Here is a 21,333-nt window from a genome sequence, read left to right on the forward strand (position 1 = left end):
CTGTCACTGGGAAATTGTCTTTGATTCTTTGTTGGGAGAAAAAAAAAAAGCACATTTAAAGTGGATAATCTAGCTGTCAAACAGTGACAGAAGACCGTAGTTGGTGCATACATTCCTACAGTTTGTGCCTTTCATGTATTATCATTAGAGTTTAGGCCTCTTTTCCTTTCAAACATCCAAGATGTCATTTAACAAAACTTGCTGCTGTTTTTCTGAAGATATTTTCTGATAAGCTGAAACCAAAGAATGTTTAACTATTTTACTTTTAAAAAATTACTGAAGTAGTTAGTTGATTATTGAAATAGTTGGAGATGACAGAAAATGAATTGACTAATTGTTTCAGCTCCAGCACAAACTGGGGCTGGTGTATACAGAACATTAAACTGCAGGGTCAGCTGGGTTGTTCAAACGTCTGTATCCAGTGGGGGAGGGAAGTCGAGACATGGTGACAGTGAGTCCTGACTGTGTGTGGAGCTAATCCCAGTGTCTGAGTCTGTGTCTGTAATGTCTAGAGGGGACAGGCTGTGTTTGAGTTTCACTGTCTGTGAGACGCTGCACTGGGTCTCACTTTTCAGAGGGAGAGGACTGGACTTATCCTCTGTGCTGTCCCCGATTTGCAGTGAGCTCAGCTGGGCAGCCAGCTGCCAGCACTCCTGGTCCTTGGAGGCCAGCGTAGTGTCAAAGTGCTTCAGCTGCTTGTCTATTTCTGCAGCTTGGTTGTGAAGGGACACACCTGTGAAGAGGCTGTGTTTCAGTTCATCCTGCAGGCTCTGTAGCTCGGCAGCGTAGAATGATTCGTCTGTCTCAGAGGCAATCCAGGAAGCAGCTGCTGCTCCTTCCTGTTCACTCTCCTCAGGTTGGTCTAGTGGTAAGTTAGCCCTCCTCAGCTCAGCGTCAATGTCGTGGGACAGCTGAAAGATGAGCTCCTGGTGTCTCTGAACCTGTAGGTCAAGCTGTTCGATTCCATCACTGGTGTACAGGTACTCCTGCAGCTGTTCCTCACTGTGCACCTCCAAACTCTGACTGCAAGCCTGAGCCAATGAACTCTCCAACTCAGCTTCTCTCTGCACCTCCAGTTCAAAGTGCTCAATCTCAAAATCCAGCTCCCTCATGCGTTGGATTTGCTCCCGGATGGTGTGGTCCTGGTTGAGAATAAGCTGCACCATCCGCTCGATCTCCTCAGCACCCGGGGAGCTCTTGCTCTCATTGTGAAGCTTTTCCAGCTTCCTGAAAGCTTTTTTCACCATGCGCTTTTGCTTCTCCACTGGCAGAGACTGGGGGTACTGTGCACGAGTGTGCTCCCACCGCTTCGGCTTTGCCCCCTTAGACTTCACAGCCTTCTTGGTGGGCTGAGGCACAAATTCAGTGGTTTTGACAAGAATAAACTGGATGAAGGGTCTCTGGTCACCCCAGGCGTACCAGAGCCTCAGGATTCTGGTAAGAGGAGGCAAGGCCCTCTCAAAACCCCTCCAGCGCTCGATGAGACAGAAGTCTTTGGCTTCCCCGTGCAGGAGCCGCTTGCTCTCTGGGACTGACTTGTGATCCTCCAGTAATGCCTGAATCATATCTGTGCAAGTTGTGTGCTTTGTTACTCCACAGACAACCTTCTCCTCGTTGCAGACTGTAACCTGAATCTCCTTTCCCACCACAGGCTCAGCCTCTTTTGTCCTGGGAAAGAGACAGAAAAAAAAAGCTTACCACTGTGTCTTTGCAATGAAATGTTTGGAAGATCCTTTAACATCCAGGTTTCCCTTCTGTTTCCCCTCAAGTAGCTTTAAGGTTGTTAAAATCATCTTATTCCACCACACTGACAGTTTCACACTGTAAATCCACACATATGATGTTTACAGAGTGTAATATTCATACACTACTTGGTTTAAGTGTCTTCAACATGACATAAAGGTAAATAACCAGACTCATTTATTTTCTTTGCAAACTTTGGGATCTTCATCAGTATTTAAAATCAAATTTTGTGGGAGCAGCAGTTTGAAGTACAACACACAGATACTCTCCAACACATGCTTCTGAAGTCCTTTCCCTAATCTAAGTAGTGTTTTTTTCTTAAATAGATCCTGCTTTGATGGTTTTCCATTAGGTCAATGAGAAGAAAACTACATTCGCTCATTTTGTGCTCCCTGGCTTGATTCTATTAGACTGTTACTCATCTTCTTACTCATCAGAGATGATCGCTTAATGGTTCGGTTCTGAGCTATTTAACCCCAAGTCCCTCATTACCTTTCTCGTCTGGACCGTAAAACTTGACCTCTGATGGGCCGACGATATCCATTTTTTACATGGTTAATGGACCACCGGTAATATCCAGGACCTAATATCCAGCCATCAAATGATACTGGCAATGCAGACATCCACAACACGAGCAAGTAATCAAATAAGTAGATAACATTGCCAGACATTTCAATTTGATTTCAAGATAAAGAATTGATGTATCATGTTATTATTCAAATGAAACATAACATATCAGGAATATTCTGCAATTCATGTGATTAATTTGATTAACCCTGATGTACTGTAGCTGACATATAATACACCTATGATTAGAGACAGTTCAGTCTCAAAGAAACCAGAGAGAGATTATCCATGTAATTTCACCAAGAAGCATAAACCAGAGCTCCTCCTCCCAACACTTAACAGCAGACTTATTTTGTATTTCATTAAACTGTTGACAGTAATAAATCAGAATGATATCTTTGTAATCCTGGTTAATGTCAGCTCTCATTAACAGTAACTCCACAAACTGATGATATCACTGGGGCGTTTAGTTGTAGCTCAGCAAGAGACTTGTTCACATTATCTCACACAGGCAAACATGGTGTTTAAACAATACATTTCAAAAGGGTTTTTCCCATCCAAGCATTTTTTTTTCAGTTTGTATTTCAGTTCAAAGTAAAGAGACACTTGCACAAAAGCAGATTCTACAATATATCCACAAAAAAATGAAACAAACTTCATGATTAAAATAAAATATTACAGATGTCGTTCATAGCATTGGTTCACAGCAGAGGCTTCAGATCTGAACCTTGCATCTTGTAGCTGCTGTGTCTTTATCTGCGGAGATAACCTTGGTTGACTGCAGCCCACATTAATCACTGATCATCACAACAGAGGGTGGACAAAAATACACATCCTCTGAAGATGATACAGATACTACCTACCTGCACGCTGGCACAAGTAAGCAACATATAAAGTATTATTCAAACTGGAGAACTTAAATGAAACGATCTCACAGTTTGCTGATTTTACAGACCGATACCACTGTGTTTTGGTTCACACATTTCAAGAAAACACACAACTGGAGCATTGTGTAAACTGCTGGTGGATAAGGTCTCAGGAATGTGATACGTATGCAACAATGCGAGAGGCTGGTTAATGGTTACGGAGACCCTTGGAGACGAGCGGGGCACAGCAAATACCTGAGCTATGCGCAGGCCAAACAAATCCAACACGCCTCTGGCATTCACAGACAACGACAACCATGACAAGTTTGACCTCAGAGTTTCCAACTACCACCTACGCAGGAAACCCCACAAAGGCTACTGCTGCACAGGAGGGAAAACAGTGGGTGGACACGGTGAAGGCCACACCTGTGCAATATAATGCAATCTAATGCAACAGCTCTGCAACACATTTGTAGAGCTTACAGTTTAGTATTCACCATATTTTGTATTGATAGTTTTATATCCTCTAGCCCAATACACAGCATTCAAAGGCTGCATGAAATAAACTGCTCCCATCACTGGAAAGCAGTTTGGGAGCCATTGTTGTACTGCACTGTAATGCATGGAAGAATGCAGGAAAGAGTAGAAGAGGCAAAAAAAAAGAAAGGAGGGAAAACAGGGTAGGAAAAAGAAAAACAAAATCCATGCCTCACAACTGTGCTAAACATTTTTAAATCGCCTGTGAAGTACAAATATTTCCCACAAACACTAACAGTGGCCTGTCTAAGCATGTGAGAAACGTGTATCTCTGGTCATATCTGAACTTACAGGTGAATAAACATGTTCCCTAGACAATTGGATATTTCAGAGAGGGTGACCCAAGCCCTCAGCTGTGCAGGAAGAGGGTACAGCAAGGCAGGGAAACACCTGTATTTGTCCCAGGCAACATCCTGTCACCACAGTTCAATGGCCTGAGAGAGGAAAGGAAAAATGGCTTCCATACCAGTTACTGTGGTTTGTGTTCAGCTGCATTCTAATGTGAAGAAAACATTGACAAATGTATGACTGTGGGGACATTAACCTTATTTTAACTGTTTGGAATATGACATTCACAAGTACCTGTGACGTCACCCATAGATTCCTGATCACAGACGGCTGAAACTTGAAGTTTTCTGTAAAACTAAACTTGGGCCTCGTTGTACCCGTAGGAGGAGAAAGCAGCAGCAACAACAGCTGACTGTGAGACACAGGCCAATCAAGAGAAAACAACCTGCAGCGTATTTTTCTCTAAGTCTCAACACTTCCTGAATGGAACAATGATTCACATAATAGCCACCAAGAAAAATTCAAGCGAGAAAGTATTTTTGACTTAAGCAGATGTAGGTTGAAAGCCAAATTCCTTAAGAGTGCAAAACTGTATCAGTGGAACCTCACAGAACTGTAAGGGGAAAAATTGTTAGTATTTTCTGAGGACAAACATTTTGATGAGAATGGTGGTATCAGTCTTTCTGACTGCCAAAACCACTAACCCTCTCGAGTCAACGCTCTGCCAGGACATTCACAAATACTGCATGCACCATTTGGCTGATTACATCGCAGCTAATAGATTCATAAGGGCTGTCACTTTGGGTGCCATTTGATATTCATAGCTTGGGATTAAGCTGCGCTACCAGACGCAACAAATGAGGGTGCCCTCATAGGGCACAGCTTTGGATGATAAATGACAGGGCTGACACTGATATTGTGATGAACTCAAAGCTTGTGATTGGAAATGTGCCGATGGAATTAGGATTTAGAATGATATATATATATATACTTTTAATAGAAAATATTAAAATTAAAATAAAGTAACACTGTGCAGTGGATAGACCTCAACATTTCACACCTGAGTGAACCCAAGAAACCTGAGCAGACCCGCTTGGCCTCAGCTTGAACTTAAAGGCTGCGATACCCAGTGAGACGTCAGACATGTGGGAGGAAACCACATTTTAATTATATGATTTTTAGTACAAGTTTCTGCATTGTGTGATTACGTTACACCTCCACTGTGGTGGCATGGCTCCCTTCCATTGTAATACTCATAATAACAACCTTGTAGACATTAACAATTCCCTCTTGTGTCATAAATTTGCAAGCTACAAGTTACCACAGAGGACCGCATGCTGGTGGTTTGAGCAAGTCATAACAAATGACAGAAATACAGCTCTCCAGTGTTTCAGTGTGTTCTCTCAGATCAATAGTGCTAAGATAAGGTGATGCTGATATTTTCAACAGGAACAAAGCTGTGATAGTATATCAGCAAATATATCCTGTAGCCACTGCTGTCAACAGGTTCTGATTTTCTTTCTACAGAATGAAAATTTCGATAACATCCTGATTAGTCTGGTGGTGGTAATTGTTAAATTATAGGCTTGCTCTCAGAACTGAAAAAGAGAGAGTATGTCAGGTCATCATCTAGGCACCACTGATAAGCCATTAAATCTCACAAACAATCCATTCAAAAGTTAGTGAGATTTATAGTCTGGAAAGAAAGCAATGGATCAACTGACAAACTGTCATTTCCATCCAAAAATTTAGCATCTCTCTCCAAGAAACAGTGTCTTTGTTATTCTGGATAAACCACAGACTTTGCAACTAGTGTCTGCTGAAGGAAGCATTGTTTTCCATATGGTAAATTTTAATAACATCAGGTAAATTAAGATGAATACCTTGCATTAGCATTTCCAAAACTAATTACAGCAGCTCTGTTTTCAGACAGACTACCACACAGCTTTTAATTTATTCTTCATATTTAGAAAAGGTTTTATCTGCCCTGTCTGCCACTGAGTGTGTGAAAGCATAGAAGGCCATGAAATTCCTCACAAAACAGAGATATATTACATGTAGAAAGTATCTATATGGTGTTTTCTTTGTTTGTTGGAGGAACAAGATACACAGAGAGAGTAGGGGGGGAAACTGCTCAGTGCTGGACAGGAGACGCTTCCTCCCACTCTTATCTGAAAGAGGATGAGGGATCGGTGAGGAAATAACATCACTTTTCTATCTGGATATGTTGATCTCTGGGATGATGACTCCTCTGATAGGCATCTGTGAGCAGAGACACAACACACCCCTTCCCTTCTCTTCCCTTCCTCTGAGAAACCACCCACCCCTCTTATTTTCCTTCCCCCCGAGCAGGTCTCTGAATCACCAAATAAGCTTTTGCTCAGTGAAAATAAGTGACTTACTCTCTTTCAACACAAATTATATCTTTTTTTTTTGTGGTTTGCCTCGGTCTGCTAATTTGTGTTATCCAAACAGTTTCAGCAGCTAATTGGTCCTGTGCATAATGCCCTCACGCTGTAATTGTGGCTCACAGCAAGATAAGTGGACATGGTCATTGCATTGCTTTGGTCACATATGTCACTGGCTGGCAACCGTTTAATTTCAAGCCCTCTCAGGCCTGTATGTGCTGTTTCACTATAGGATGCCATTCTGACACACAGGACTCCATGATGACACACTATGACTGTTTGATGGTCTTCAAACAAATGTTGTCAGCAGTAATCATCACCACATTTAAGTTTTTTTTTTCTGAAAGTCTGCAAAGTTTGTCATGTTTCAAATGACTGCAGCTCCACATCGACTTCACACTGTCATTCTTTTGCAAACATCCAGCTTTAAGTCCCAGTGTGAGTGAAAGCCAGTCTCTGAAATCAAGTGTTTGACATATCTACAGATCTAAACACTTGAGGTAATTATAGGTGCCGCAGTGGTAATTACTACACAACATGAAAAAAAAATAAAGACATCCACTGGAGACAGCTTCAGTCAGACTTTTTGAAGTTATCAAAGATAATTGATCTCAGCTCTGTGTAATGTGAAAATACATCTATTCTGCTGCTGGTGCCACTGTCAAAGGGTTTTTACAGTAATTTGGTATAAAAGCCTGTTTTATTTCTGAACTTCATCCAAACCCTATTCCACTGAGTTTAGTGGTAAATCTGAGCCTTAATAAGTAAAGCTAATGAAAATACTTCTTTACCCACAATTAAAACCTTCCTGATCCTGGTCTTGGCAACACGAATCCTGCCTGCACCCTGCAAGGGATTGGATCATGACCTAGATACTCCAAAAGAGACACTGTTTACCAACTCTGCACAACAAAAGTCTGCATTCAACAATCCAAATAGAATTTCTGCACCAATAACAGAGGATAGCTGGTGCCTCTGCAAATCTAATTTTCCCACCTTTTCAAAGCTGAGGCTGAATCCCAGCTGTAGCCAGGGACACATCAAAGAGGCCAAGCCAGTCACTTAAGAAAATTGCTGAAGCAAATTATACAAGTGTGGATGACAGGATCTCTCTCAACCTGAAGTAAGAACGTTCTTTGACTCTGCTGTTCCAGATGAAACGAGTATTAAATGTAACATCTTTATAGTAATTACAGAGCAGGAGAAGGTCAAAGCTTCTATGAGTTGATGTACAGTGCTGTGTATTTTGAGAGGAATGAGAGAACCACTATTAAAGGGCACGTTTTACTGAAACTTTCCATAATGGGGAAAAATAACTTAACACCTACAGGTAGGAAAACAAGTCTTACATCAGTTTAATTTAGTAAAAGTGTCAAAAAAGGAACCTATGTGGGTTAAAAGGTGCCAAGAGTTAAAGGTTACATCCCCTGAACTCCTCCAGATGCACACATACACACATGCAATACTGCCTTAAAGAGGTATATCTGTCAAAACCAGTCACCAAGTCAGTCATATTCCTCTAACTTAATATTCTTTGGAAATATATTTTATGTCCCTGTAGCATTAAATGGTGCATTTAACTCTATGAAGCACATTTTTTATGGTCCATAGTATCACCATGGGGGACAACCTATAGTATCCTTATAATATTAATGGTCAAACAGATGCTGACACAAAACTGCATTCACAATTTAGCCTGCTTTGCCCCTTGTGGAGCGCAATCATAAATCTGATGCGCAGTCCGTTGTGTGTAATTCTCCCTCCTCAGCGGCTCAAAACGGAAAGCTCTCTGAAACCGAACTTGAGAGAGAGAGAGAGAGAGAGAGAGAGAGAGAGAAACAAAACAACACACACACACACACACAACAGGTTTCCCGTCGAGACATCTCACTGTCATCAAATTACCTGTTTTTCAGTCGAGCTTTCAGGAAGTTTTTTCCAAAAGGAGCCATGACTCAGGAGCGCAAGGAAACAGACCACAATCCGAAATAAGTTAGAGTCCCTGCATGGCAGGACGTCGGACAGTTTGTGGTGTGTTTCAGAAAAGTTGAGGCTGTCCCGACTGCAACTCTGTCCGCCGTCCCATCCCAAAAGCGGAGGGAGGTGTTTCCCCACACTGCACAGAGGTTTTTTTTTTTTTGGTGAAACTCTGCCCCCTTCCACTTAAAAGAACAACCAGAGAAACACACGCATGTAAAAATAAATGACAAAGGCAAAGAGTAAAACCGTGAGAATTAAAACCGTAGGATGAAGTCAGGTTCAACTCACTAATGAGTGGAAAGTTTATAAGAGAATATGAGATTACTACTAGATACCAGTAAATGCAGAAATTTAATTAGGAATATGCACATTTTGGAGATAAGAAATAGCCTATTTGAAAGTTAGAAAATGTCCACATGCACAGATAGTATTAAAATTATATATAATTTGGTCACTGTGCACAGTAAACACATTTTGCAGTTCTTCTTTTATCAGGCTACTCACCAAATATCTTTAAAAGTGCAATGAAGAGGCAAAAAGGAAGCCAAGTGATGTTAAAATAAGATTACGGTCTCACTGAGCTGCAGTACAGGACACGGAGAAGAAACGTTTAACCTCTTGGGGTTTGGAATCCCTGTTCAAATGACAAAGATGAAATTCAAGAGGAAAACAGCCTGACTTTTTTTCCTGCTTGAAATATCTTTTGGAGAGCACACATGTTTTGAAGTTGTTCCAAGTGGGATGTTTGCTGTCTATTAAAAGGAGATAATTCTCTGTGGGGACCAATTAGTGTGAATATGGGCAAGTGAAACTAAGGCTAATTTCGAAAGTACAGGCACGACTATATCAACTTTGTGGCTTTAAACTTTATGTGATAGTTTACCCATCAGTGTTCTTCATGAGAAATACCTATTCGCCTTTTTATATTACAGTGAAAGGCATCCAAGATTAGCATACCAAGTTACTTTTGTGTGTAGTAATGAACAACAATTAGGTGTTTACAATTAAACAACCAATGCTAAAACCCAGCGGCCAATTAGCTCATTGTGTGTGGGCCCCACAAAGCCACACACAATGAGCTGAGTGAGGAAATGACTGAATTGTGTCCAGGCCAAGTTTTTTTTTTCGTGGCAACAGGAAAGCTGGCAAAAAAAAAAAAAAAATGTCATAACATGTACAAGTCCAAACCAGCAGTAGCACCTGAACCTGGAGACAGACTGCAGGTTGAGCAGAAAATGTGATGAACTCTCAAGTTTCTGATGTGATATGAACGTACGTAGACATTGCATGATTTTCATACCGTATTTGTTTTACATGAGATATCTCAGAGTAAAACAAACAGTCCAATTTATATAAAAAAAGGATCTAAATTAGACTAAAGTTTCTTAAATGAAAACACATTTAAAAGAAACACACAATAAGAAAAATAACATATTAAGTCAATTTATTTTTAAATAAATGAAAAAAAAGAACGAATCACCACAAAGAAAAATCATAAAGTAACAGGTATAATTCTAAAATATGTCTGGACAATCAGCCAATCACCTGTTGATTTAAAAAGGGGGAAAAAAAGTCATAACAGTAACACAAAGAGTGAATCTTTGTCAGGCATCCTCCATCCACCCCTCCCACATCACTCCTGCATCCTATCCCCGGGAGGCAAGAGCAAAACAAACCTCAGACTGTGTGCATTCATGAGGGGAAATAACCCAATCTCCCAAACCTTGACGCAAAAACCTTTCGCCTTGTGATGCAAAAGTGACGTCTGATGAAACGATGACACAGTGACAGGAGGGAAGGGAAATATGAAGAGAGGAATGGATGGATGGATGGTGGGGGCTCAGTTAGTGGGTGGGCAGGTGGGGGTGGAGATGAGGGAGGTGGGGGTTGGTCGTGGTGAGAGATTCTCTGACATCACATTGCCTCTTATAAACTGAGGGAATGGAGCCCACTTCACTTCACATCCAACCAGAAAACTGCAAAGAAGGTGCAGCGTTGTTTGGCGCTGGGAGAGAAGAAGAGGAGGAAGAAGAAGAAAAAGAAGAAGAAGAAGAAGCAGCAGCATCACTACACATTCCCTCTTCAACCTCTTTAGCTGCCTGGGTTTGACCCTTAACCTTATGGACTAGATTCCTCCTTAGGTGACTTCTGCAGTGTGGGATCGTTCTTTTGTTTTTCTTTGTACTCTCACCAAGATGCAGGCACAGCTGGCGTGTATGCTTCTCCTCTGTTTCACGTGTGGTGGGCTTTGCACAGGTAGGCACTGAGGCTCTTTCAATAGCCTTTGCATGTATGATCATTTTGTGATTTCATCATTTAGCACTGATTTCATTCATAGGAACGAAGTAGATAAAAATCAGTGACACGCAAAGTATGGGACAAGTCTAACCACTGGTATCTCACATAAGTTTCTGTATGCAACAGGTGCATCATTTTTGTATTTAAAAACAGAGTATGGAGATATTTCTGTTTTTAAAAAATGAATGTTTAACATTATGGGTTTCTAAGTCTGTGTTCCCAGAGTAATACCTGGTCTGCCAAAATATTTTTTATTAAGGTGGTTACTCTCTTTACTGGTCCTACATTTCTTTCAAATGTTGTTGGGCTTCAGGAGGCTAATAACTTTGAAGTTGATTTCTGAAAGTAAATATATGTTGAAGAACTACATATGTTTCTTAAAGTAAACATATGTAGTTCTTCAACTTGAGATATTTTTTATTTTCTACCCAAGTTGTGACTTTCATGTTTATATAAATGAGCCTCTAAATAAGCCACAGAGAAGTAAACAATATTTCATATTATCTTTTTTGATTCCAAATCAAGAAAATTTATTTGTATTCAGTAACTGCCCAAGAATCTAAATCCACAAGGGACTTTAAAGCTGCTTTTGGTCCAATGGACCAATGAGCAGTCAACATATAAGATGGAAAAATTGATCTTATTTGAGTCCTTTTTTGTGCAGAGAAGGAAGTAATATGGGTTGAAAAGCTTTGTTGGCTAATTTGTGTTTTGTTTTCACTTGTTGAACGCTCAAAGTTGCCTTCCTATGAATAAAACTGTAGGCTGAACTTTAACTCAGCTTAGCCTGTCTCCAAATTACACTTAATGAGGAGTTTGGAACATTGACACCTTAATTCCAGCCCATAAAGGTGGTGAAAAAGTGCCAGTTGATACATCGGACAAATCGATAAAGATAATTCTATTCTTCCATATCTAAGTGACATTTCCTCTGCAGCAAGCAGTCAGGATTGATTTAACTCCTGATTAGATCTGGCTGAAGGTTATATTTCTGTTTTTACCTCCAACTCCCAGACGTTGACCAGGAGCAGCGAGCACTAGAAGAGGAGCTGCTCAGCGGTCTCTTCACTTCTAAGGTATGGGGTCTTCTCTTTCTGCACCTGTGACATCAGAGACAGGGTGTCCTAAAAGCTTCAACCCACCCGAGCGGTGAGCGACCCGTCACATCCCTCCACCTGACTCCACACAGAGGCTACCCAGGTGTTCTTTCATGAAATCAGGATCCCTGCTTCAGTCACAGCCTCACCTTTTGGTTGTGTTCATGCTGAGGGGGACATTAATAATTTATCATGAGAGGCTTTTTTCGTGTCACTCAGGGCCTAACTTGTTTCTGGGTTGACTGGGAATGAAATGAAGTCTTTTTAGTCAGTTCAAATGTGTGCAGAGAAATAAATATAATCAACACACTCGAGCTGTTGCAGTTGTGGGCATGTCCTCGGAGATGAGGAGAAAATAAGGGCTGAGGCTGAGAGAAGCTATTCAGATGTAACTTTAAGATTTTTTTTTTTTTATCAAATCTATCTGGTGCCGTGTGCTGAAGGCCAGGCAAAGCTGAGGGATGGAGCTGGTGAAAGTGGTACTAGAGGCATGCGGAGACGGATGGCCCGAGCCTAATAGGATTCAGATGGACCTGACAGCATCACAGCGGCACATCTTCCTCTTCTCTTTGTCTCTCTCTCTCTCTCCCCGATAAATAACTGTGGCGCTCGCACGGAGACGTGACGGTGACAAATCAGCCATGTGATTCATTGCTGCTGATGCTCCGAGGTTGCTCAGGGGTGATGATTGCAATAATAACTTGCTGGATGACTGATAGAGTGCGGTGAAGCTGTAAAGTGCAGCATTGTTGAAGATACTTGTGGCTTTATCTTAATATACATTATCATTTTTTATGCAACAGCTAAACTGATTATCCACTCTGGTTTTTATCTGATTGGACGCAGGCGGTAAAGTTCCTCTGTGGTTCTTGTTTCTCTATTGAAAATGATTACATTACTCTATAGCCAGGGCTCATCTATTAGTCTGGCCAGTCTGGTACTGACCTCTGCACTCTCTATCATCAGTTACTTGCAGTGTTGGAATGTAGATTGAGCTTTTCCATAATTTTAAGTTGCTTATTGTAAAGACATTAAATTAAATTAAGGTTTAAAGAAATAGTGCAGGATAAGGTTTGCCTCTGAAGTTTGGTTTGGATGCTCGGTGTTGGTAGGTCACAACAACAGAAATTTTAATCAACTGACAATCAACTGAGACAGAGCTGATTTGTTAATAACATGGGGCCCACTGGGGACTGTGAGAATATTGGACCCCTGCATTAACTGTTCATTAAGCTCCTCAAAGTTATTGATTAACTATCATTAAGAAGATCCAGAAGAAGCTCCATAAAAAATAACCCTTAATGACTTGAAAGGTCAGCATAATTAAACCCACACCTGGCCCCACTCACTTCACTTAAAACTCAATGGAAGCCACTGAAATCTTCGATGAGCGAATGATTTCTAAATGTCAGTAGCTGCTTATGTTTGGTCCCTGGCGTGTTGTTCGTTTGATGTCTCTACAACTTTTATTACGTCTCTGGCCAGAGGACAAAAGGAACCTGTATTTTTATGCGGCTCCTGTCTTTACAACATTGGAGGAGACCGTTTTCCTCTGCTGCTCATAAACGGTGCGAGCAAACTGAGTCTTGGAGGGCTTGTGGCCCTTTACAATAACTTAGAAGCAACAATTTCTACTCACCTGCTGAATCTTTCCATCATCCTCAGTGACAACCAGAGGTCTTTGTAATGTGTGCAATGAGTGTTCACACTTGGCGGCCCCGGGGCCCTTGTCCATCTTAAAGCATTCAAACTTGATTATAAGAAAGCCGGCTGCAGCTAGATGAGGTTAGATGTGACATATATATCACCCTGGCTGTCTGGTGCCTAAGAATGGTTAAGAAATAGCACAGATATATCTTAACTGCTGGCAGGCGGCATCTGTGCTTTCAGTGTAAAGCAGCATCCTCAGAGCCACAGCCGTTACTGCTGCAACAGAAAAAAACACAACACAAGAAACTGTTGTGTGGAAAATGTACAAAAGCATTTAGATAACAACTCTTCTGTGAAACAAATGCAATACAGTGGGGTGGGTAAGCAGCTCATCAAGACAAGCTGAATGTACTGCATCAGTTTGACAGATTGAACAAACAAAACAAGCAAAAAATCAAAACAAATACAACTTTTTGAGGACACAGAAAACCTGGCTGCATGTGAAAGAAGCATCAGAGACAATCTGAAATAAAAACTGTCCCCATCATCAGTGCGAGTGCAGGATGGACTGAATAAGAGCAGAAATGCAGTATGGTTGTACTGCTGACTACAAAATCACTATTCAATTGTGGTATATTTTCCCTCACAGTCACAATCAAACATGAGCATGATAATATACATACACATATGTGTACCAGTTATAGCAGGGCTACTGGATCAGACTGTATTAAAATGTATAACAGTTCTCATTATTGTGCCCCCCTGTTTTTTTTCCTGGATTCAGTAATCAAAGCAGTGCATTCGTGATCTTTTCATAAAATTTGAAAGGTTAAAAAAAAAAAACAGTCACTTTTCATGCTCTAAACATCAGGCTGTTTAACAGCTGTGTTTTTTTTCGTCCTCTGTGGTCCCCCTCCCTCTGGGCTCAACCCAATTTTCACTTCACCTCAGCTCACAGCGTTAGTTGAAACTTCAATTAAATCACCTCCTCACAACCAGGATCTAAGTTTTGAATTGAACCAGTCACTTCCTGAACTCAGTTTGAAACTTAATACTTTTCAAACTAACAGCCCCCCCTCCCCACCCCCTTTTGCTCCCTCTTTGTAGATGAAACAGAATAAGCAGAGTGCCCCCTACTGGCGCATTTCGCTGGCCAACCTGTGCAGGATGGTGGGCAGCCTGCGGCAGGACACGTGGAGCGGTGAAGAGCAGGAGGATGGCGAGCTGAGGGAGGGGAGCCTCCAGCTGCTGGAGGAGCTGTACAACCTGCAACACATCTGCCGAGCGCTGCAGAGCCGGGAGGAGAGGGTGAGACACACACACACAGACACACAGTGGTGGAAGAAGTTATCCTTTACTGCAGAGAGTTAATTGGCATGTCTTTTCTCGTGGCTGCTGTCGTATTAGACACTAGAATACCACAATGGAAATAAGTTGTCTTCCTATCAACTTTATTCTCTAATCCTTGACCAGTTTTTAAACAAGCACTAACTGCTTGAGCACAAGTACGTATTTTGGCAGTAAAATGTAGTATCATCAGTTAAAGTACTTATTGATCCTTTCTTAGATTAGATACAAGTTGAGAAAATTCTCAAGTCATTTTTTGAATGAGGAGAAAAATACCTAATTTTAACAGATTTTTTTTTCCCAACAGAAGCTCATATTTCATGAGTTCATTCAACGCTGCGTGTCAGTTAAATAACTAGTACTTGGGTAAATCTACTTTGTTATTAGGCGGTCACATATTCTCATCTTGCACAAAGAGCTTTAAAAATTAGGGATAATTGTGCAAATTCACTAATCCTAAAAGCGGTTTATTTGCTAATCAGTAGTTGCATGCCAAGATGGAGTTTTGTGAAAAAGCAAAAACAAAACAAACACAAATCAGTGAAGCTATTAACGGCATGCCCTGGCTCATATAAAATCCCCAAAACACATGTGCAGCTCACACGCTCACATAAACACTGACGCATACGTGAAGGCTTACTCTAAATCTCACTCACATCTCAAACACACACACACATACACACACACTCTTCGCACACACTCTTCGCACACACAGCGCCCATCCATCTTCTCTCGCTGTAAACACACCTCATTAAATCTCCTCTCTCACCCCTCCTCCTTGTCTCTTCCCCCCTCCCCTCCATCATTTTCCTTTCACTCTCAGCTTCTTACACAACAGCTCTTCTCTCTTTTTCTTTTTTTTTTTTTTTTTAAATCTTAACACAGTGACTGCAGATCAGCATCTGTTTTGCCATGCATGGAAGCACAGAGCTCGTTTAATCACAGCTACACCGGCGTAGCCACCCATTACCCTGCCACTCAGCAACAAAACATGTGTTTGCCTGCCATTTCCTCCTCGTTGTGACACTCACCCGCTGCCCTCTCTCTCTTTCTTTACCCCCCAACAGCTACTTCACGACTCTCTAGAATATTTAGAGGAGAACAGTGACACTCCGCTGAAACGAAAATCACCCTATATCCTGAAGAGGCAAGCGGCACACACCACTAAGTCCCGGAGGCCATACATCTTAAAACGAAGTGCAATTTACTGACAACCATGCCAGAGGCCAAGGTGATGTTTAAGGGACCAGAACATATACTTTCTGTGAAGATGTGATTGTGTTTCTTTTCTCTCTCTTCTTGTAGCTGCAATATTTTTTCTTTTCCCCACTGTTGTTTTTATTCAGTCGGACCCTTCGATTGTCTGTACAGCATTGAGGCCTGCCTGTATTCTTCTCCTTTCAAATATAGGTCCTGAAAATAAAATCCTGAGCATCAAACAAATTGTGTATCTTTGAGAAACTATATTTATTTACTCTATTTATTCACTGCGCACTAAGTCTATTTTGTTTCTGAATATGATTAAAGGATTCATGATACGAAACCAGTGTGATGTGACCTTTTCTTTCATGTAACCGCTTCCATAAGCTTGTTTACCAACAGCTTCTCTTAAACCTCTCTCACTTCACTGAGGCCATTGAGGATACTGAGGCTTGCAGAATGGATTTAACATCCAACATATTTACTATATTTCTGGAAATATAGGGTTTTGGACCATTATCTTTTTGTTGAAAAGCACGATATCTTATTCTAGTAAACCACAGTTTCACTTTGTAATAAATATCATCACAATAAACACACACACACACACACACACACACACACACACACACATACACACTTTAGTTTTATGATTCGACCCCAGATACATCATGTTGCTAAATATTCTACTGCTGAAATTACAATAACTAATAATTGAATTTATTGACAACAGGAGAAACATAAATTAGCATCAGCTTCATTCATTAAATTGCTGTTGACATTATTTGTCAGATTAAAATGATGAAATACTATGGTTAAGACTTTTTTCAGCCTTGCTCTTACATGTGTTGTTGTTACCAAAGTCTTTTATTTGTTTATTTGTTCATTCTTTTTAATTTCCTGTGAATCCTGTTTCTCCCTCCTCTATCACTTTATGAGTGAGATGCTTAAATAACTCTTTTGTGCTGCACAGCAATATTGTGATGCCAAAAATCCATCCAGCAGGTTTTCTTGCAAAATCCATCAGATGAACCAAAGAAAGGTCAGCAGATGCTGCCAGTCTGATAGTGATGTTCAATACTACAGTTATGTCTGGGGATTGATGCAATGACGACGTCTTGATGTTAAAATTCAGCAAATGGCACCTTTAATATGACTGGGTCAGTGTGCGCTCTTATTAGTATGTACTGTGTTCAACATTTTTTCGAAAGGGCACATAAGGCATTTCACCTTCAGCAGGTAAAACAGACTGACTGCAGTGAATGAGAGTCTTGGCCATAATAAATGACGGTTTCATCTGCAAAACAAAGTACTTTGGTACTTTTGAAACTTGGCTCTTAACCCCGGCAGCCAAGATCCTGGATGAAGCACAGTCACAGGATTAACTGCAAATAACTTCTTTTGTTCTACCTATAAAGCTTTGGTTACACTTGTCCTGATGAGTGAAGTGATAAATCAGCAAACATAAAAACTGGATCTCTCTCATGCCTTCAAAACCAGATACAAAAGTGGTCAGACTCACTTATTTATCAGTATCCTGCTGAACTCAATCCAGGCAGTTTTAAAAATAAAATCAATTAAATGCCTCTAGTTTTCCTCATTTTGTAAGATTCATAAATATGAAAAACTAAGTGGTAAAAAGCCTTAATTACAGTGCAGAACAGACAGAGAAGCTACAGTGAAGTGGCATCTTAGGCTTTGCTTAGTTTTTTGAAAGATCGAATTCAGCTTCGCAACCCATTCATCTCCAAGGGCCAGTACACCCAAATCGCAAAAGACATTTTTTCAGAGGTATCGAGTCAAGCCAATATTTTGGATCTTACGGTGGTACTGAGGTTTCATGTCTCCAGAAACAATACTCCAGTTACTGGGGATAATCCACAGACCTCGCTGTGAACAGATTTCATTGGGACTATTTCTTTGGCAGAAAAAGGTTACAATGAAAACTTCAAATGTAATTTTTCAATTCTTTGAGCAGCAGAAAAGAAAATTACATTCACCTCCCTTGTATCGGGGTGACAGGAGAAATCTCAGAGACAGATAGCTTTAAACATCAGCAGGGGAAAACCTCATCTGACTGCCGGGATTTCAGGAGAATCAACCCTTTGATATGAAAGGGTACTGTATCAACTCAATCAATTATATTCTCTTGTGAATATAAAGCAAAAAGCAAAAATGACCTCAGAGATGCAGCGGGTGAGTGGTGAAAGTATGTAGTTCAAGCAATATTCAGGTCAGCAAGTGTCGATACACTTAGATCGTATCTCAGTAATCCAGTCTTCACAGACTGACCCAAACTACACCGATAGGATAAAATCGTCTGAGCTTTTTATTCACTCCAGGTAGATAAATATCCAGTCAGCATGGTAAAATTGCAAAGCTGCTGTTTAAAGGTGCTATATGTAAATAGTTGCCATCGCTGCACAGCCAGCGTTACATTGCGAGGTCAGCATCAAACCCTTTCCCTTTACTCACCAGGAGCTGTCTCCAGCAGTGGAAACCAACGTGAATGCTTATTCTTGATTTGCTTTTTATTTCCATTTCTTAATTTCTTTCCCGAACATGGTTTCTTGCCCTTTTGCCAGCGTTACTTCTTCATCCTCTCATGTTGGACTGAGGGGGGCAGACTGGATGCTGCGGTGACTCACCATCACCTCTTCAGGTACAAAGTGGCATCACAAAACAGGACGGGCCTGGGGTTAGCTGGTTAGCATGCTAACATAATGTGAAAACTGTTATTTCTTCACATTCTGTTGAGAATTTTAGTTAATTTTTGAATGTTTTAAACTAAAATACTTATAAATGGCACCTTTAAAATTTTTTGTGACTAAAAACTCCGGGGAGCTTGAAATGGCTCTAGCTGATTCTGTCAGATTGTTCATGCGTAGCCAGAAAAAGGCAAACTTTGCATAAACAAAGGTCAAAAAAGATATCATATACGCAGTCTTCATTGTAATTCTTCTCATGTCAGTGACCACCAACAGTGTATGTGCCCATCACAGGCAGCGGATGGCAGTGTTGTTTAACTAGTCTGATGGCCTGATCTACAGTGTGAATGACTACAAAATGTCACAAAAATACATGGATCCCTGCAGGCAAAAGAAGAGTTTGTTGAAGGAACAAAACAGGCAGAAAATTGCAACTGAATCAAATCAAAATCAATTCCAGAGAAAACCTCTTCCAATAACAGTGAGAACTTTCATTTGTATTGATTAGAAGATGTGCTTAACAAATCATGTATCAAATCTGGTGAGTGAACCAAGGCAAAAGATTGGCTTATTTTTAGAAATAATTCCTGCATCTTGTTGCAGTGTAGAAAAAACACACTTTTTTATTGTAATTTTTATTTATCAGTTTTAGATTATGGTGACATCTTGTACAGGCATGGTTTGGCTGTGACTCAGAAGCCTCTTGACCATTCTGCACTCAGTTCATTATGCTTGATGCTTATAACACTCATCACTACATCCTGTACAAAAAGGCTGGGTGGTCGTCTCTCTCTGAGAGGCATGATTTGCATACATATTTGTTTATTTGCACAGCCCTTATTGGAAAGCTGCCCTCATATATTACTTCCATGCTAGTCTGGTGCCTTGGAACATATTACACAAGGACTAATGACTGGCTTACGCGTTATGTGCCTCAAGTTCATACAAAGTTTGGAAGATCTGCGTTTGGCTTCTTTGCACCATCCACCTGGAACTCCCTACAGCAGTGGTGTCCAAACTGTTCCACAAAGGGCCGTGTGGCTGCAGGTTTTTGTTCCAACCAATGAAGAGCACACGGTTTGACCAGTCAACTGTCTGAAGCCTGAGATCAATTGATTAAATGAGTCAAGTCTGGTGTGCTGCTGCTTGGTTGGAACAAAAACCTGCAGCCACACGGCCCTTTGTGGAACAGTTTGGACACCTCTGCACAGAACACTAAAAATGAATTTGTTGGTAGCTGGTGGTCATTTTAAATCCATAATCTCAAACCTTTTACCTTCTCTTTGTCCCTGTTTATAGTATAGTTATAGTTCTCACATTTTCTTTGGTCCAGTGTCAATTTTAACTGTTTTTTTTTTTTTTTTTTGCTTTTTTAAGACCTTGTATATGTCATGACCAGCCAGTTTTTGGGAATCCTTTTATGTTCTGAACTCTTTTGTGGACTTTTGAACTCTTGTTTAGTTTGTTAAGTTTTGTTTATAGTTCCTGTTTTATTTTGAAATCACTGCCCTTGTGTATCTTGTCTTGTTCTACTTCCTGTCTTTGTCTTGTTTCCCTCCTTTGTGATTGTCTGCCCCGCCCTAATTGGTTTCACCTGTTGCCCATTGCCTAGTGCATTTAAGTCTCATTGCATCTGTGTTCTTGTCAGTTCATTTTTTTCTCATGTTGTTGTCCCATGTTTTGTCTCTTGCCCTTGGCTCATGTCTTTTGCATTTGTTTCTCATCTTGCCTCTTGTCATTGTATCCCCAGTCAGGTTGTGTATTTATTTGTTACCTTGTTTCTTGTTTGGTTTTAGCTCCTTGATCCGTGTTTCTCCTCGCTAAGAGTGTTTTTGCGTTTGCATTTTGTATTTTTGTGCCTTTTTCCCCTTTATGGGTGATCCTTGTTTTGCCACTTTGTTAGAATAAAGTCCTAAATAAGTCCTTGCCCTAGCCCTAACAGTATATCTGCAATTGTGTGCTTCAAACTGAACAAAAATTGCCTCAAGAAGAAATGCAGTTGAACAGCCCTCTTGTAATGTTGGGTACAGCAGCATTCGGGAATTAATGTACCTTGCTCAAAGACTTTGACAATGGTTGGTAAGGAAAGACAACATTTTACTTAGTGAGGACCTTGATCCAGTTCTGTCCAGCCAAACAAAGTTTGGGACCCGGAACCTAGACAAATGACTTAAAGGGTGACATAGCTCTTTATTATTCATGCAATAGGGAAAGGACACAATAGGGGCATTTAATATTCTTATTTCCAGTTATATGTAAATGATGACATGATCACAAAATGTACCTAAAGTAATCAGTGACCATCAAAGCAACCTCAGTAAAAGCCTTCAGAGAAAGGCGAATTAAGACAAATTTGTCCCTTAAAAGTTAACATAGCTACAGTATGTCTCAAACCAATGACATTTGTAGTTGAGATTCAGTGTTTGTTTAACCTGTTAAAAAAACGTGTTTCAGTAAGCATCCAGGAAGGAATCACAGCCCTGCAACATGGATTTCAAATGAATGTTTAACAAATGATGCCAGTGAAAAGGTCAGTGTAATCTGTGGCTGTGTGATGTTTCTATTTGGCCTTTGATTGAGAATATATTTATTGACTAAGACCTTTAGACTAATTTCCTTTGTGCATATTCAATTAAATACAGAG

General features: G+C 40.6%; 2 protein-coding genes across 2 annotated transcripts; one reads left to right on the forward strand and one right to left on the reverse strand.

The window, feature by feature from the left end:
- Positions 1 to 353: 353 nt before the first annotated feature.
- rassf9 (Ras association domain family member 9) lies at positions 354 to 8,457 on the reverse strand. Its single transcript, XM_041037449.1, has 2 exons — positions 8,315 to 8,457; positions 354 to 1,668 (listed from the first exon to the last, which is right to left on the reverse strand). Exons 1-2 carry the CDS (start codon positions 8,359 to 8,361, stop codon positions 405 to 407), a joined length of 1,311 nt encoding a protein of 436 aa, XP_040893383.1. The 5' UTR covers positions 8,362 to 8,457; the 3' UTR covers positions 354 to 404.
- Positions 8,458 to 10,584: 2,127 nt separating this feature from the next.
- nts (neurotensin) lies at positions 10,585 to 15,992 on the forward strand. Its single transcript, XM_041038886.1, has 4 exons — positions 10,585 to 10,645; positions 11,702 to 11,763; positions 14,542 to 14,742; positions 15,849 to 15,992. Exons 1-4 carry the CDS (start codon positions 10,585 to 10,587, stop codon positions 15,990 to 15,992), a joined length of 468 nt encoding a protein of 155 aa, XP_040894820.1.
- The last annotated feature ends 5,341 nt before the right edge of the window (positions 15,993 to 21,333 follow it).

Source organism: Toxotes jaculatrix, chromosome 5 (assembly GCF_017976425.1).
Source record: "Toxotes jaculatrix isolate fToxJac2 chromosome 5, fToxJac2.pri, whole genome shotgun sequence".
Taxonomy (NCBI): Eukaryota; Metazoa; Chordata; class Actinopteri; family Toxotidae; genus Toxotes; species Toxotes jaculatrix.

What these genes read in the sequence shown, in the direction of transcription:
- nts (XM_041038886.1), top strand. Translation starts at nt 10,585, where the DNA reads ATGCAGGCACAGCTGGCGTGTATGCTTCTCCTCTGTTTCACGTGTGGT. An exon ending in GCGGTCTCTTCACTTCTAAG is followed by an intron (nt 11,764 to 14,541) that starts GTATGGGGTCTT and finishes CCCTCTTTGTAG; the next exon opens with ATGAAACAGAATAAGCAGAG. An exon ending in TGCAGAGCCGGGAGGAGAGG is followed by an intron (nt 14,743 to 15,848) that starts GTGAGACACACA and finishes ACCCCCCAACAG; the next exon opens with CTACTTCACGACTCTCTAGA.
- rassf9 (XM_041037449.1), bottom strand. Translation starts at nt 8,361, where the DNA reads ATGGCTCCTTTTGGAAAAAACTTCCTGAAAGCTCGACTGAAAAACAG. An exon ending in AAAGCTCGACTGAAAAACAG is followed by an intron (nt 1,669 to 8,314) that starts GTAATTTGATGA and finishes TCTCTTTCCCAG; the next exon opens with GACAAAAGAGGCTGAGCCTG.